Source organism: Dipodomys merriami, unplaced genomic scaffold, assembly GCF_024711535.1.
Source record: "Dipodomys merriami isolate MVZ:Mamm:240054 unplaced genomic scaffold, mDipMer1.0.p SCAF_21, whole genome shotgun sequence".
NCBI lineage: Eukaryota > Metazoa > Chordata > Mammalia > Rodentia > Heteromyidae > Dipodomys > Dipodomys merriami.
The window spans coordinates 10,065,774-10,078,977 of record NW_027203493.1 but is presented as its reverse complement, the minus strand read 5'-3'; the positions used below and the strand labels follow the sequence as shown (position 1 = coordinate 10,078,977).

Below are 13,204 nucleotides of genomic sequence, written 5' to 3'. Positions count from 1 at the left end.
TACTTAATCTCTTATTTGTCCAGCAGAAAGTTACCCAAATGCTTTAAGTTTTAGCTTGCTCCCAAAATGAAGATGCTAGAATTTATCTCATTGAATGCAATATCTATGACATTTGAATGTTTAGTAGTTAATGGAATTGACTAATGTTCAGTGGACTACCTGATTATTTGTTCAGAAATGAAATGTCCAACACCAACAATGTCTGTCTGTCAAGATCACTTCAGAGAGGCCATTAGGAGTTTATCGCTTCTATATTCCAGGTCAGAAATGCTTGTGATTTGGATTAGTTGTCAGCAGCAGAGATGAGAAGTAGTCAGTGAAGATGTATTTTGAAGGTAGAGGGGACAAGACTTGCTGAAGGACTGGAAATGGGAATGGAATAGGTTTTGGATCCTATAGTGGTACCATTAAATTGAGGTAGGAAAGAAGAGGGGAAAAGGTGTGTAGAAGTAGAGTTCTATTTTAAATATATTAAGTTTGAGAGATGATTATCATCTGAGTGGAGATGTTGAGGGTATTGCTAAAGCAAAAGATGAGCCCGAGTAGACATATTTGGAAATCATCAGTCATCAGTTTATAGCTGATACTTAAAACCAAGGTGATAGTAATGTCAGAGAACTGTATGTAGAAATAAAGAGGAGAAGTCTGAGGTGGAGGGCATTGCATCATTTAGAGGCCAGGAAGAAGGGCCAGCCAAGAAGTCTAGATAGCAACAGCTATTAGGAAATCAATCTCCCACTGCTGAATGGTAGAGTAGGACTGAGAATTGACCATTTGCTCACTGTTTTATGCACAGTAGCTCAGTAGACTCACTACATAGGGCCCCCAGTAATCATAGACTAGAGGGTAGGGCCCTTAAGTGTGTGTGTGGGGGACAAAAATATGTATTGCTAGCTTCGAATAGCTCTTTTCCCCTCTGTCTGCCCAATCACAAAAAGAATGGGTCTGAACAAATGGAGAGCACTTTGTGATCATTGATAAAATGGAATATAGAAATCTGGAGCTCAGTTATATAACCTGGGTTACATAATGAAACCCTATCTCAAAGCACCACTACTACAACTAAAATTATTAAGCCTGGAGGCGTGTAGTTTAGTGGTAGTGCTCTTGTCTAGAAGCAAGAGGCTCTGGGTTTCATTCAAAGCATTGCAAAAAATAAATACGTTGTCAAATCTATGCACATGCCTGAACTCTGCTGGACAATTGACAGTATCATGCTTATGGTTATATCAAGTTAATCTTGAAAGTGGAGAAGGAATTGGTGGGGGAGATGAGGGAGAAAGATCAAAGTAAATATTATAAAAATAGGAAGTGAGATTCAAGGTATGCTGAGAGGGAACTCTTAGAATTATTACCCTTTTGTAATTCTTGCTTGGCAAACAGCAACAACAACAAAACCCAAATAAAAAGAAAACAAACTCTCATTTTTCCATATAGTATTGGGGAGTGAACCCAAGGCTTGCTAGGCAAGAATTCTACTTTTTTACTTTTCTAAATTATTTTTTATTTTGTTCTTGAAATGGATTCTTGACTAATGCCGCTCTGGCTGGCCTCACACTCAGAATCTTCCACCTTATGCTTCTCAGAAAGGTGGGATCATAAGCCAGCACCACCCTGAGCTACATAACTCATATATTGAATCAACAGTTCCTATTAGCTAAGAATAAACTTTAGATACCTAATTGGAGTCCATGTCAAGAAAATAGGGGTACTGAAATTTTGAAAAGTAGATAAGAGAATAAAGAGGAAGCACCCTTTACCTTGTTATTAGCATAAATGAATTGTACAAGGAAGATTTATTGTGATATTTACCTACATTCCCATAATTGCTCACATAACTTTTAAAAGATTTTTTTAAAGCATATATTGGCTGCAATGGGGTTACAGTATAATTTCCATCCATCCATATCATGTACCCCTGATCAAACTCGTCCTCTCCATCTCTTTCTCTCCCTCAACCTTGCACATCTGTCCCCCCAGGCCTGCTTACTCAGCTTCTTCAACTTAGCTAGTGCTTTCTTTGAAATTTCTTTGAGTTTTCTGAGAAACTTCCAAGCCTCTACAGGGATTACATGCTTTGGGGACCCCTGGAAACCTCACTTCAAACTCCCACAGAAATGGGGGAGGGAAGGGAAAAAAAAGTAAAAAGTTCTCTGGTCCTTTAAAGTTACCTTTCCTCAAGCTGTGTTTTTGTACTATATTTTGTCATGCATCTTAATGGTTTTTTTTCCCCCCTAGTGTAGCATTATTGACTATTAAGTTATTTGTCTTAAATTCTCAATCATTGAGCGTCCTTAATGGCATGGAAACAGGGAGCCCTAAACCTTTATCGGAAGGTTTTAGTGGACAATGGCAGCATAAGAATACGGGTGTGGAAGTAGTCGGTGCCACAAGGACTCTTCACTACGAACTTCCCATTCACTAGTAGCTTCCGGTATCCCTTACCCTCCTCAAGTCTGAGCAAAACCCGTCCGTGTCTGCCTAGCCAATCAGAGAAGAGTCATCCGCAGTTGCGAGGTCGGCCGTAGCCAATGAGAGATCTGGGCGCTTTGATGGGGTGAGACTTACAGCCTGCTAGTGGAATCCTCGGGGCTGTGGTTACGCGATTAGGGTGGACTGAAGATTGACTGGCAGGCGAACGATCCACTGCTTTTGGACAGACACGCATTTGAGTGGGGGGGGGCTGTAGGCGGGGCAACGAGGCCATTTTGTTATCCAATGGATCGCTCGCTACGCTCAGAAGGAAAGCTAAACGACCAATGGCGCGCAGATATGGTCCCGTGGGCGGGGCTTAGGTGCACTGGGCTCCACGAGCGCTTTCAAATAGCGTGCTTCCTCTCGTCACGGCCAGCGCCTCCTCTACGCTTCATTCATTCATTCATTTTCCCCCCCCCCCTCCCCTTCATTCACGGAGGCAGCGAGGCCTAGTTAGAAGCCATGGAGAGCGCTGTGCCCGCCGCCGGCTTCCTGTACTGGGTGGGCGCGAGCACGGTGGCCTACGTGGTCCTGCGCGTCTCGTACTCGCTCTTCACGGCCTTCCGGGTCTGGGGTGTGGGTCACGAGGCCGGGGTCGGCCCGTGGCTCGGTGCCTGGGCAGGTGAGTCGGACGCGGCGCCCTGGCTCCCCTCTCGCCCTGCAGCCCGGGTCTCGCGGTTCGGCGCGGCCCTGGCTCGCGGGCCCCAGTGCAGGGCCTGCCGCCGGCTGCCGTCCCGGCCCTGCGGCCGCCTCTCACGGCCTCCCGAGAGCTTCCTTAGACTTGCGGTAGCCTTGTGCAATCCTGCCCCGGGCTTCCTCGGACGCGTGGTGGAGTTTTGCTCGAGAGTCTTGTTGGGTGGAAGGAACTCCGGGAATCCGGCGTGCAGACGTGGTGGGGGCGGGGAAGAAACCTGTCCCAACTCCGTGGCGTTGGTGTCCCGTAAGCCATTTGGGGGGGGGGGGTTGTGACCGGAATCCGGTGCCTTGCTACCTATCCCCCGCCCACCGAGGTCTGCACCCGGTGAGTGATTGTAACACCGAAGTTTGAAAGAAAAACAACCACCGCCGCCGCCGCCGCGGGCCTCCGCCTAGTGAGGATAAACGGCGTCCTGTGGCCCATCGGGGAGGGGGGGGGACGGGCGGGGTGTGCGCACGCGCGGGGCGTGCGCGCGCGGGACCCCCGGAGGCAAGGTCCCGGGAGCCCTGCCCTCCGCCAGGGACTTGCACTTGGCTTATGTCGTGTCGTTTGCAGACACTAAACACAGCCGCCTTCTGGAGTCCTGGTGCGTGCGGCGGGAACGCCTCGGAAAGACGGTAACTCAGCCTGCTCCGGGGAATAACTTTCTTCTATCTGTGTCCCCACAGACAGTGAGCTACACACAGGGACTTTGCTCTGTCCGGTGGGCAGGTTTTGAAAATGGAGGACAAAGGTCAGACGGGAAAAGTTGAGAGGATTAATCGCTAGCGGGCTCTCGCGTGTGGCCTCTGTTTCGTGTTTCCTCTTATTTCTCCTCCCTTTGACTTTTTCTTTTTAAAAAGAAGCAGTTGATGGCTGAGGATAGGTGGACTTGGGATTCTGTTCACTTCTCAGGCATTTTATTGAATTTTGAGGTGTTAGTGTCACTTGAAGGAAAGACACTAAAAATGTTCCTGAGTGTACTTCATTCAGAAACAGCGTAGTAGGAAAGACATAAACTTTTGGGACTGCAACACACACTAGAAAACATCCTGTAGAAGTGAATTTTCAAGAACTTTCAATGTGGAGCCACTGTGACCTTAGAAAACTTACCTTTTTCTAGTTGCTTGTTCTTTTTGGATAGTCTTTGTGTGTGGGGAAAACACTAAGTACTCAATTTGATTGTAATGAAGATTAGAATTTCACAATTGACTTGCCCAATTGGAAAAACTTGCTTGTTGCATTTTAAAAGTTAAGCAAGACACACATGCCGTCAGGAGTTACTTATCAAGATGAAATGTTGTAATTTGTAAGCCAAGTCCAGTGTTATTTTTTTCAGCTCTTATAGAAAATTATTATGAACAACAAGATATAAGAACAATGGTTTTAGAACAGGTTAAGGAAATGCGAAATGTATTTGAGAAAAACCAATGATTTCTTAGATTTCAAGGTGTCTGGGTGCGCAGACACTATCTGCAAGGAATTTCAGTCCCTAAGGAAAATGGGAAATAGCTAAGAATTTAATGTGGCTGATAAAGAATGGTATTTATTACATTTTCCTTTCTAGTAGAAAGGAAAAAAAGTGGTGAGGAAGAAAGAGGAAGAGTAAATACTGGAGAAATTTACTAAACATTTGTCCATCACAAAGTTTTTATTACTTGAAAGATCCAATCAAGCTAGAAAGGCAAGGCCAATGGTGCAAGTCCAGTGTTATTAATAACTTCGTTTTGTTTTGCTATTTAAAATTGCCATCCTGAGGTTGATTGTTGAGGTGGCCAGGGGCTTGGAGTCTGTGGTTTGCAGTCTGGGCACGGTCCTGTGTCCCCTGCGTCTTGGCCACTGTGGACCTGCTCTGCTCTGGGTGCATAAATTCCAAGAGAAACAGGAATGAATAATGACAGAAAATGGGATTGGAACTGTTGGAATCAGCAATTTTGCACAGGAAGCTTTGGGAGATACTATTTACTGTAGTCCACCTGAAGTTGGGACAAAATTGAAAAATGCAAGATGAGTTTGGCGCTTAGAAAATGTGAAAGCTACCAGTGAACTCTCCTGTCCTCTGTCAGGAGAAGTAACAGCAGTTAATGAAGCATTTGCAGAAAATCCAGGGCTTGTCAACAAATCTTGTTATGAAGATGGTTGGGTGATAAAGATGACACTGAGTAACCCTTCAGAAGTATATGTACTAATGAGTGGAGAAGCGTATGAGAAATACATCAACTTGATTGAGGAGTAAAACTGGCACCCTGAATAAATTAAGAGTGAAGTAACTTACTGCAGCATAGTTGTCTAAATTAGTGGTGGATGAAAAACTTAACATTTTTGCAACCACTCAACACTTTTCCAGTAGGAAAAGCAATGACTCAACACTGCTATGAGAGAAAATACCCTTCACTTTCCAATGATTACAGACAAAATATGTTTGTTTGTTTGTTTTTGTAAAACATTAATGAATTTTAGGCTAAACCCTAGGATCTAGTATTGTATTCAAAATGCATTACCCAGGGTAAAAACTGTAAAGTTACATATCTTATAAATGATAGATCATGTTGTAACTTGCTTATATCCATATCTGGATTTGGATTCATCTAATGACCTTGCCATTTGAAATAATAGGTAGTAGAGGAAAGTGCTTGTTGGACAGTGGCAGATGAATTCTAGCTCTGTTTTATAATGCACCGCATTTGCTGGTGCTGTTTTTATACGGTGAAGCAGCAGTTTTGCAACAAAGTAAGAAAATAAATAAAATATTAAACCTCTTCATTAAACATGAAATAAAATGGCCCATATAGATTAATAATTCAAATGATAAGACCAAGTCACCTACTTAAGGAGTCCCATGTAAAAGTGACATTATCATTTCATAATTAACACTTATATTGAAAAGGTATCACTCTACACAAAGGAAAAGTGATAAATTGGGGAAGAATTTATGTAAGATGTAGAAGTGAAATGAATAGAGCACCAAAAAAAAAAAAAGAGAGAGGATCATGGTGTTCTTATTGAAGTGTAATTGTATCTGGTCCAATTTACTTTTTTTCAGTACCAGGATTTAAACTCAGGGATCTCATAGAGCACTTACACTAAGACCCTAATCCTTTTGCTTTCAGTTTGTTGTTCAGATAAGGTGCCAAGTTTTTGCCCTGTCTGACTTCAGGCCTAGATGCTTCTATCTCTACCTACTCAGAAGCCAGGATTACATGTATGAGCTACTATAACCTGCCTGAAAATTGTCCTTAAATTTTAAGTGCTTAAACAGAAGTGATCAAATAGTTTTACATGCATTATTTGCACGTGACTTGGATCTTCAAATACTTCCTCAGTCTCTTCAAGTTTTAGGGAATCTTTCAAAAGCAGTTTGTGGGGTGAAGTTATTTGAAAATCGGACAGGCAACCCTTGAATAAAAAGGTTAAACTGGGACTAAAACAGGTAATTTGCTTAACAAGAGTTGTGATTTTTAGAATTAATTTTGGTAAGTTAGTGATGCTAATAAATATTAACATCATTCTTAATCTGAAGAGCCTAATCTTTCTGTCTATAATCCTAAGTATTCAGGAGGCTGAGATCTGAGAGGACCACAGTTCTAAGCCAGCCTGGGTAGACAAGACTGTGAGACTCATCTCCAGCTAACTAACAAAAAGCCAGAATTGGAGGGGTAGAGGACCAGCTAAAGGAAAAAATTGAGCCAGAACACAAAGCCCTCAGTTTAAGCCCTAATATCTACCCCTCCCCCCCACACTCCGAAAAAGGAGCTTGTACAACCTTGAATAAAATGCTACTGGGAGGCATTGCTTACTTTCTGATATTCAATTAATATATTCATCTCCATAACTAATTAAATGGTCTTAAGTACCCAGTAGTTTAATGCATGTTGAGTTGATTTCTTCTCTTTCTGTTCCTGCTCTTCCTCCTTTTTTTTTTTTCCTTCTTCTTCCTGATAGAATCTAGGACATCACATATTGAACATGTACCCTGTGCACTGTCCAGCTCCCTATTCTTGTTTTTTATTTTCTTTTGATGTGACTGGAGTTTGAATTCAGGGCCTTCTGCCTGCTTGGCAGCTGCTTTACTACTTTGTTGGAAAATATAGCAAGGAACAACATTAAGTGTCCAGTGAAGTTCTAATATGAAATTAACATGCTTTTCCAATTGAACTTCATCTCAAGATGCTTCTATCTAGCAAAATACCCTCACAGAGAGGATTGGATCCTCTTGTTTTGTCTTAACCTATGTGTTGCCATATCTCTCAGTGGCTTCACATCCTGCTTGGATGAAAATCTCAAATCCTCCTGTAGCATTGAGCAAAGCTTTGGACCTCTTGCCTTCTTTTGTCTTTGACTGCATCTTCATCTATTTTTCTTTTTACTTTCTTCGATATAGCAACACCTGCCTTTGATGTTTCTTCAACAGACTTGGCATTCTGGCTCACTTGTGGTTTACTCTTCTCACAGAAGGCTCCTGTCTAAATATCCACATGCTGACCTCTTACCTCCTTCAAGATGCCCACATATCACTTTTCAACCCTTTCTCCTCCCCTGCTTTTTCTTCTTGTCACCACCTGGGTGGGACCTGTCACAGTATCCTATCCTATATACGTTGTTCATGGAGGATGTTTCTTGTTTGCATCTGTTAGAATATAAACACTGTGAAGGCAAGGGTGGTTTGAGAATATGTTATTTAGTATTTTTATATTAAAGGATCATATGTTTCTGTGGTTATATTTTCTTTTGACTTTCCCTGAAGTTATTAAGTAAGTACAGACCTAAGACATGTTAATCTCCTGATATCTAAAAGTGCAATGATTTATAGTCTAAAACAAAACATAGACTAACCACAGGAGGAGTTTCTGCCGATGTAGACCCTGAACTAGATGGTGTGCTTTTTTTTTAATTTTTTAAAAATATTTTTTATTGTGAAAATACTGTACAGAGGGGTTACAATTACATGGGCAAGATAATGAGTACATTTCTTATCAAACATTGTAGCCTCCTTTGTTTACCCTTCCCATCCCTTCCCAGCCCCCCCCGTCCCCCCACCCCCCATCCATTGCAAGGATGATGTGCTTTTTAAAACTCAGCTCTGACTGCTATAGCTATGTCACCTTAACTTCCATGTGCAAAATCAGGATAATGATAGGCTTGAAGTGCTAGTTAAATAAGATTAAGTGATTTAAGAAGCATAAAATACTTAGAATAATACCTGAATATTGTATGTTATAGCTCACATTATTAGGTGTGCTACCACCTCTATCAAAATGGATGACTCTAATACCCCTAGTACATCCAACATTTCCAGGGTTTTCTTGAACACCTGATGACTGATTTACTGCCATACTTTCCTTTTGGATGGCTATCAAAGACCTCCATCCCAGCATATGTTACATTTAGCTTTGTTACTTTCTATTCTTTTTTAAAAATTTAATGATTTTTTTTAATTGTAAAAATACTGTGCAGAGAGGTTACAGTTACATGAGCAAGGTAATGAGTACATTTCCTAAGGTAATGAGTACATTTCCTATCAAGCATTGCTGCCTTCTTTGTTTTTCCTCTACCATACCCCCCTCCCCGCCTAAGTAGTTGCAATGGGCACACCTGTATCCCTATTTAAGCATTTTGTTTTTTCCTTTCCCCTCCCCAAATTAGAGAAGTGTATATACAAGATGCAGGGCACCGACATCAAATACAGTGAAAACAGGGGTTATACCGTGGGGGAGGAACATACAAAGCAACAAAAAAATCACATGGTACATTATAAAATATGTTAGAAACAATAGCAAGGAAAAAAAAAACACTTGTGTCCCTATCTTGGGGTTCATTTTGCTTAGTATCATCTTATCTGGTACTCCTAATATTCTGTTTTAGACTTCCTTATTCTTGGTAATTCTTTCATCTCCTTGCTCCTCACCCAGGTTTCCATAAGGGATGGCAAATGCAGATACCTTGGACAGATACACAAAATTAGAGGACTAGACAGGCCTCATTGCACATGGGTACCATGTTTTACTGATTGGGTGTAGTCTACTTGCTTTGGTCACCACACAACAAACCTGGGAGAAATCATTCATTTTTAGTAGAAATCATTCATTTTTAGTTGGTGGATCTTACTTACATCTCAGCTGTGCTTCTGTACCACATTACTGATGATGTTGATGACATTGAATTGTCACAGCAATGTAATGTATTTCTCAAGGTGTCTAGGAAAGAGCACAGTATCTTTCAGAAATATAAACAACTAGTTTTAAGGTTCCTTTAATATTTCTAGTATGTAAAAATATGTCTAGACTGATTTTTCTCTAGAGACTGGCATTAACTGCTAGTAGAAATGTTATCAGATTCACTCTAATGATAGCTGAACTTCTAGTCTGAACAAACAATGCTAATGGAGTAAACAAGCTCCCCTAATCTTGCTCATGGAGTCTACTGTGTCTGTGTGTGTTCAATCCTGTCATTGCCTGGTGATGAAGACTTTAGATAATGCAAAAAGAAAACAACCACAGCAACACATCACCAGGCAGGATAACAACATTCACACATTCTGAATTAGAGGAGGCTGGGTTCACAGGCTGTTATTGTAATGATGACATGTTAATTTGCAAAGTCTTTTTCAAGTATTCTCAAATGATTTCCACAGCAACCCTGGGTAGCAGGTCAGGGTTGTTTTTGTTCTTTCCACACACTATGCAGGACTAGGGGAGATACATACAGTCATGGATGGAAAGGTTACACAGCTAGTAAGTGGCAGAAGATGTTGAATCTAGGTTTTCTAGCTTCAGGCTCCATGTCCTGTCTGATTTATTTATAAAGTTCCTGAATAAAGGTGGCTTTAGGCGATGTGGAATATGTGCACAAGAGCTCATGAGTTGAACATCTCCCAAATGGTGCTTAATTGTGAAAAATCTACGCATGTGACACTCTAAACTCACAAGGGTCACAAGACTCAGTTGTGCTTGTGAAAAGGAGATACTAGACATTATTATAGACCCACCAAATCTCTAAAAGACACAGTCTTAACTAGGTAGCCCTGGCTGTCTCCAGAATTCTGGGATCATAGAGTGTTTTCCTGGCTATTGATGATGACTCTTCAAAAAGAGATAGGCCAGTAATCTAATTACTTTTCTTTTTGTTAAGTCATCCAAATTATACAGAAAGAAAATGAGCGTTGGTTCAGCCAGAAGATATTTAGACTTTATATTTTTAGTTTCATATTTTATGGTGCTGAGATTCAAACCCAAAAGAATGATGGTGGCCTAACCTATGGGAATGGGGGCAGGTACCAAAAGAGGGAGTCAGGGTAGGAAAAAAATAGAAGCCATAGACTCTTACTGTAAATAAATGTATGATCATGAGGGTAAGGGAATCAGCCATGTCTAGAACTGTGAAGTATTTGGGCTTTGGGTGTGACAAAACCCAAAAAGAAAGACCTAGCATTGGGAAAAAAATAAGGTTGATTTCTGATAGGTTCTGGGTGGATGTTATGAAATCTTAGTACTAAATCTTCCCTTAGTACTAAGGGAAGCTAAAACTTGGAAGGTCTGTGTCAAAATCCTTTGACTCAACTACCATTTATAATTGTTCTAAATTATACACAATAATTTATAGTCTATAGAAAAGTTTGGCACTTCAGTGTATGATATTTTAGGAAAGGGAGAACATTATTTTTGATCAGTTTGTGTGTATTCTTTGTATCACTTACTGTTCCACTTTAGCAAGTCAATTTCCTTTTGAACAGGAAATGGAAAGTACTCTGGGTTTATCATTAGATTGGTATTCATATCACACTTAATAGCTGTGGGATCTTTAGTCAGCCTTTAAAAAAAATAGATTTGTGTAAAAGTCTATCCCTGTCTGTCTTTGCTAAAGATGTTAAGCATCTTTGGAAGCATTATAGAAAGTAGAAATCATTATACTCTTACAAAGCTTTGGGCCTTTCTCCCCCATTTCTGTTTTAAGTTAAAAACCTAGAAATAGAATTGCCCCATGATTAGGTTCAAATTGTGTGAGATTCAGATTGCTTCCCAATTTATTTAGGGATATATTGCAACTTTGTCATGATCAACACCTGATTCTCCTTTTTGATGTGATTATATAATATATGTCAATTTTAGAATATGACTAAAACAGACTTTCCTCAAAAAAGCTTTCCTTTCTCTTCCTCTCTCCCTCCCTTTCCTCTCCCTCATTTTCTCCTCTCATCCTCTCCTTCCTATCTTCCTTTTCTCCCTCTTTCCCTACCCTCTTTCTTCGCTCTCCTCTTTCCTCTCTCCCTCCCTTCCTCTATCTCTTCCTTCCTCCTTTCTTCCCTTCCTCCCTTCTTCTCTTTCTCACTTCTTCCCTCCTTCCCTTACTTCCTCCATCCCTCCTTTTTCTTTTCCTTCCTTCCTTCCTTCCTTCCTTCCTCCCTCCCTCCCTCCCTCCCTCCCTCTCTCCTTCCCTTCTTCCCTCCCTCCCTCCCTTCCTTCCTTCTTTCCTTTTCTGTTACTAGGGCTTGAACTCAGGGTCTTTCATTCTTGTTTAGCTTTTTTACTAAAGGCCGGTACTCTACCATTTGAGCCACACCTCCAATTTCAGTTTTTGCTGGTTGATTGGAGATAAACATATCTGTACTGTACTGTGAGGGATGCTTATTCTAGGCTTTCCATCATTGCTGATATCCCACTGTTCCCAGCTTCTGGCCATGGAAATAGAATCTTACAGACTTCGCTGCCCAGACTAGCAAGGATTCTCAAATCTCAGTAGCTAGGATTATGGCACGAGCTATCAGCACCCATGTAAACTACTTTTCCGAATTAAAAGCAAAACTGATTCAAACTATTGTGTTAAAAAAATACCTTGAACTTCAACTTTATTTTAATACTAATGGAAGGTCTGTAATGGATTAAGAAATATGGCTAAATTGTTGCTAGTGTAATGTCACTTCACCTTTGGTATAGTTGGAGGAGTTCCAAAATCATTTTCTTTCTTTCTTTTTTTTTGGGGGGGGGGTCCAGTCGTGGGGCCTGAACTCTGGGCCTGGGTGCTGTCCCACAGCTCTTTAGCTTAAGGCTAATGCTCTACCACTTGAGCCACAGCGCCACTTCTGGCTTTTTTTCTTTTTTTGCTTATGTGGTGCTGAGGAATTGAACCCAGGGCCTCATGTATGCAAGGCAAGCGCTCTACCACTGAGCCACCTTCCCAGCCCCTCCAAAATCATTTTCTAAGCATTATCATAAGAGGTGATTATAAGTTCCTGTCATCCCTCACTCAGTACAGACCACTATTCCTATCTCAGGCTAAAAGAGAACCAGTCCTGGGTCTTGAGCTCAGGGTCTGGGTTCTGTCCCTGAGCTTTTTTGCTCAAGGCTAGCACTCTACCACTTGAGCTGCAGTTCCACTTCCAGCTTTTTAGTGGTTAATTGGAGACAAGAGTCTCACAGACTTTCCTACCCAGGCTGATTTTATACCACTGTCCTCAGATCTCAGCCTCCTGAGTTGCTAGGATTTAAAGTGTAAGTCACCAGTGTCTGGCTTAACCAACCCCCCCCCCCCCTTTCCCCCCTCTCTCTTCCCCCATCCTTCTCTTCCTTCTTTCCTTCCTTCCTTCCTTCTTTTCCTTCTTCATAAATACACTGTTCTTTAAACTTACTCTTACATAGTATAAAATTGATGGCATGTAGTACATTTTAGGTATCTATAGTAATATGAACATCTTTGAAGTAAGGAAATACTCTATCTGATTTTTTTCAGTGTAGCAAAGATTAGGACAATATATAAACATCCAGATCTCAGATATTTAAAATACATTCTTTGGAGACTGTGAATATATATTTCTTTTAAAAAACCATCATTTGTTAATATTCCCATGAATATTTTGGTGATCCTATCTTTGTGTGTGTGTTACCAGAAGAAGTTCTTGAGACAACTGGTTGATGTGGGAAATGATCCTGTGATTTCAGCAGTGAGGAATTTGGCCAGTGCCTGAGCATTATTAGGCACTATGGACAGTTGGAGCTTAATCTCATTTGTTGCAGAACTCCGGAGATAGTTTCAAAGATATCTCATCTAAGGGGCTAGGAA

At 41.1% G+C, this 13,204-nt stretch overlaps 1 protein-coding gene across 1 annotated transcript in view; it reads left to right on the top strand.

Moving 5' to 3' along the window:
* Positions 1–2,878: 2,878 nt before the first annotated feature.
* Positions 2,879–13,204, top strand: part of Hsd17b12 (hydroxysteroid 17-beta dehydrogenase 12) — a 123,725-nt gene continuing 113,399 nt past the window's right edge. Inside the window, exon 1 of the mRNA XM_070032545.1 lies at positions 2,879–3,097. Coding sequence (XP_069888646.1) covers positions 2,938–3,097 — 160 coding nt within the window. The 5' untranslated portion in view covers positions 2,879–2,937. The remainder of the gene's footprint in view (positions 3,098–13,204) is intronic.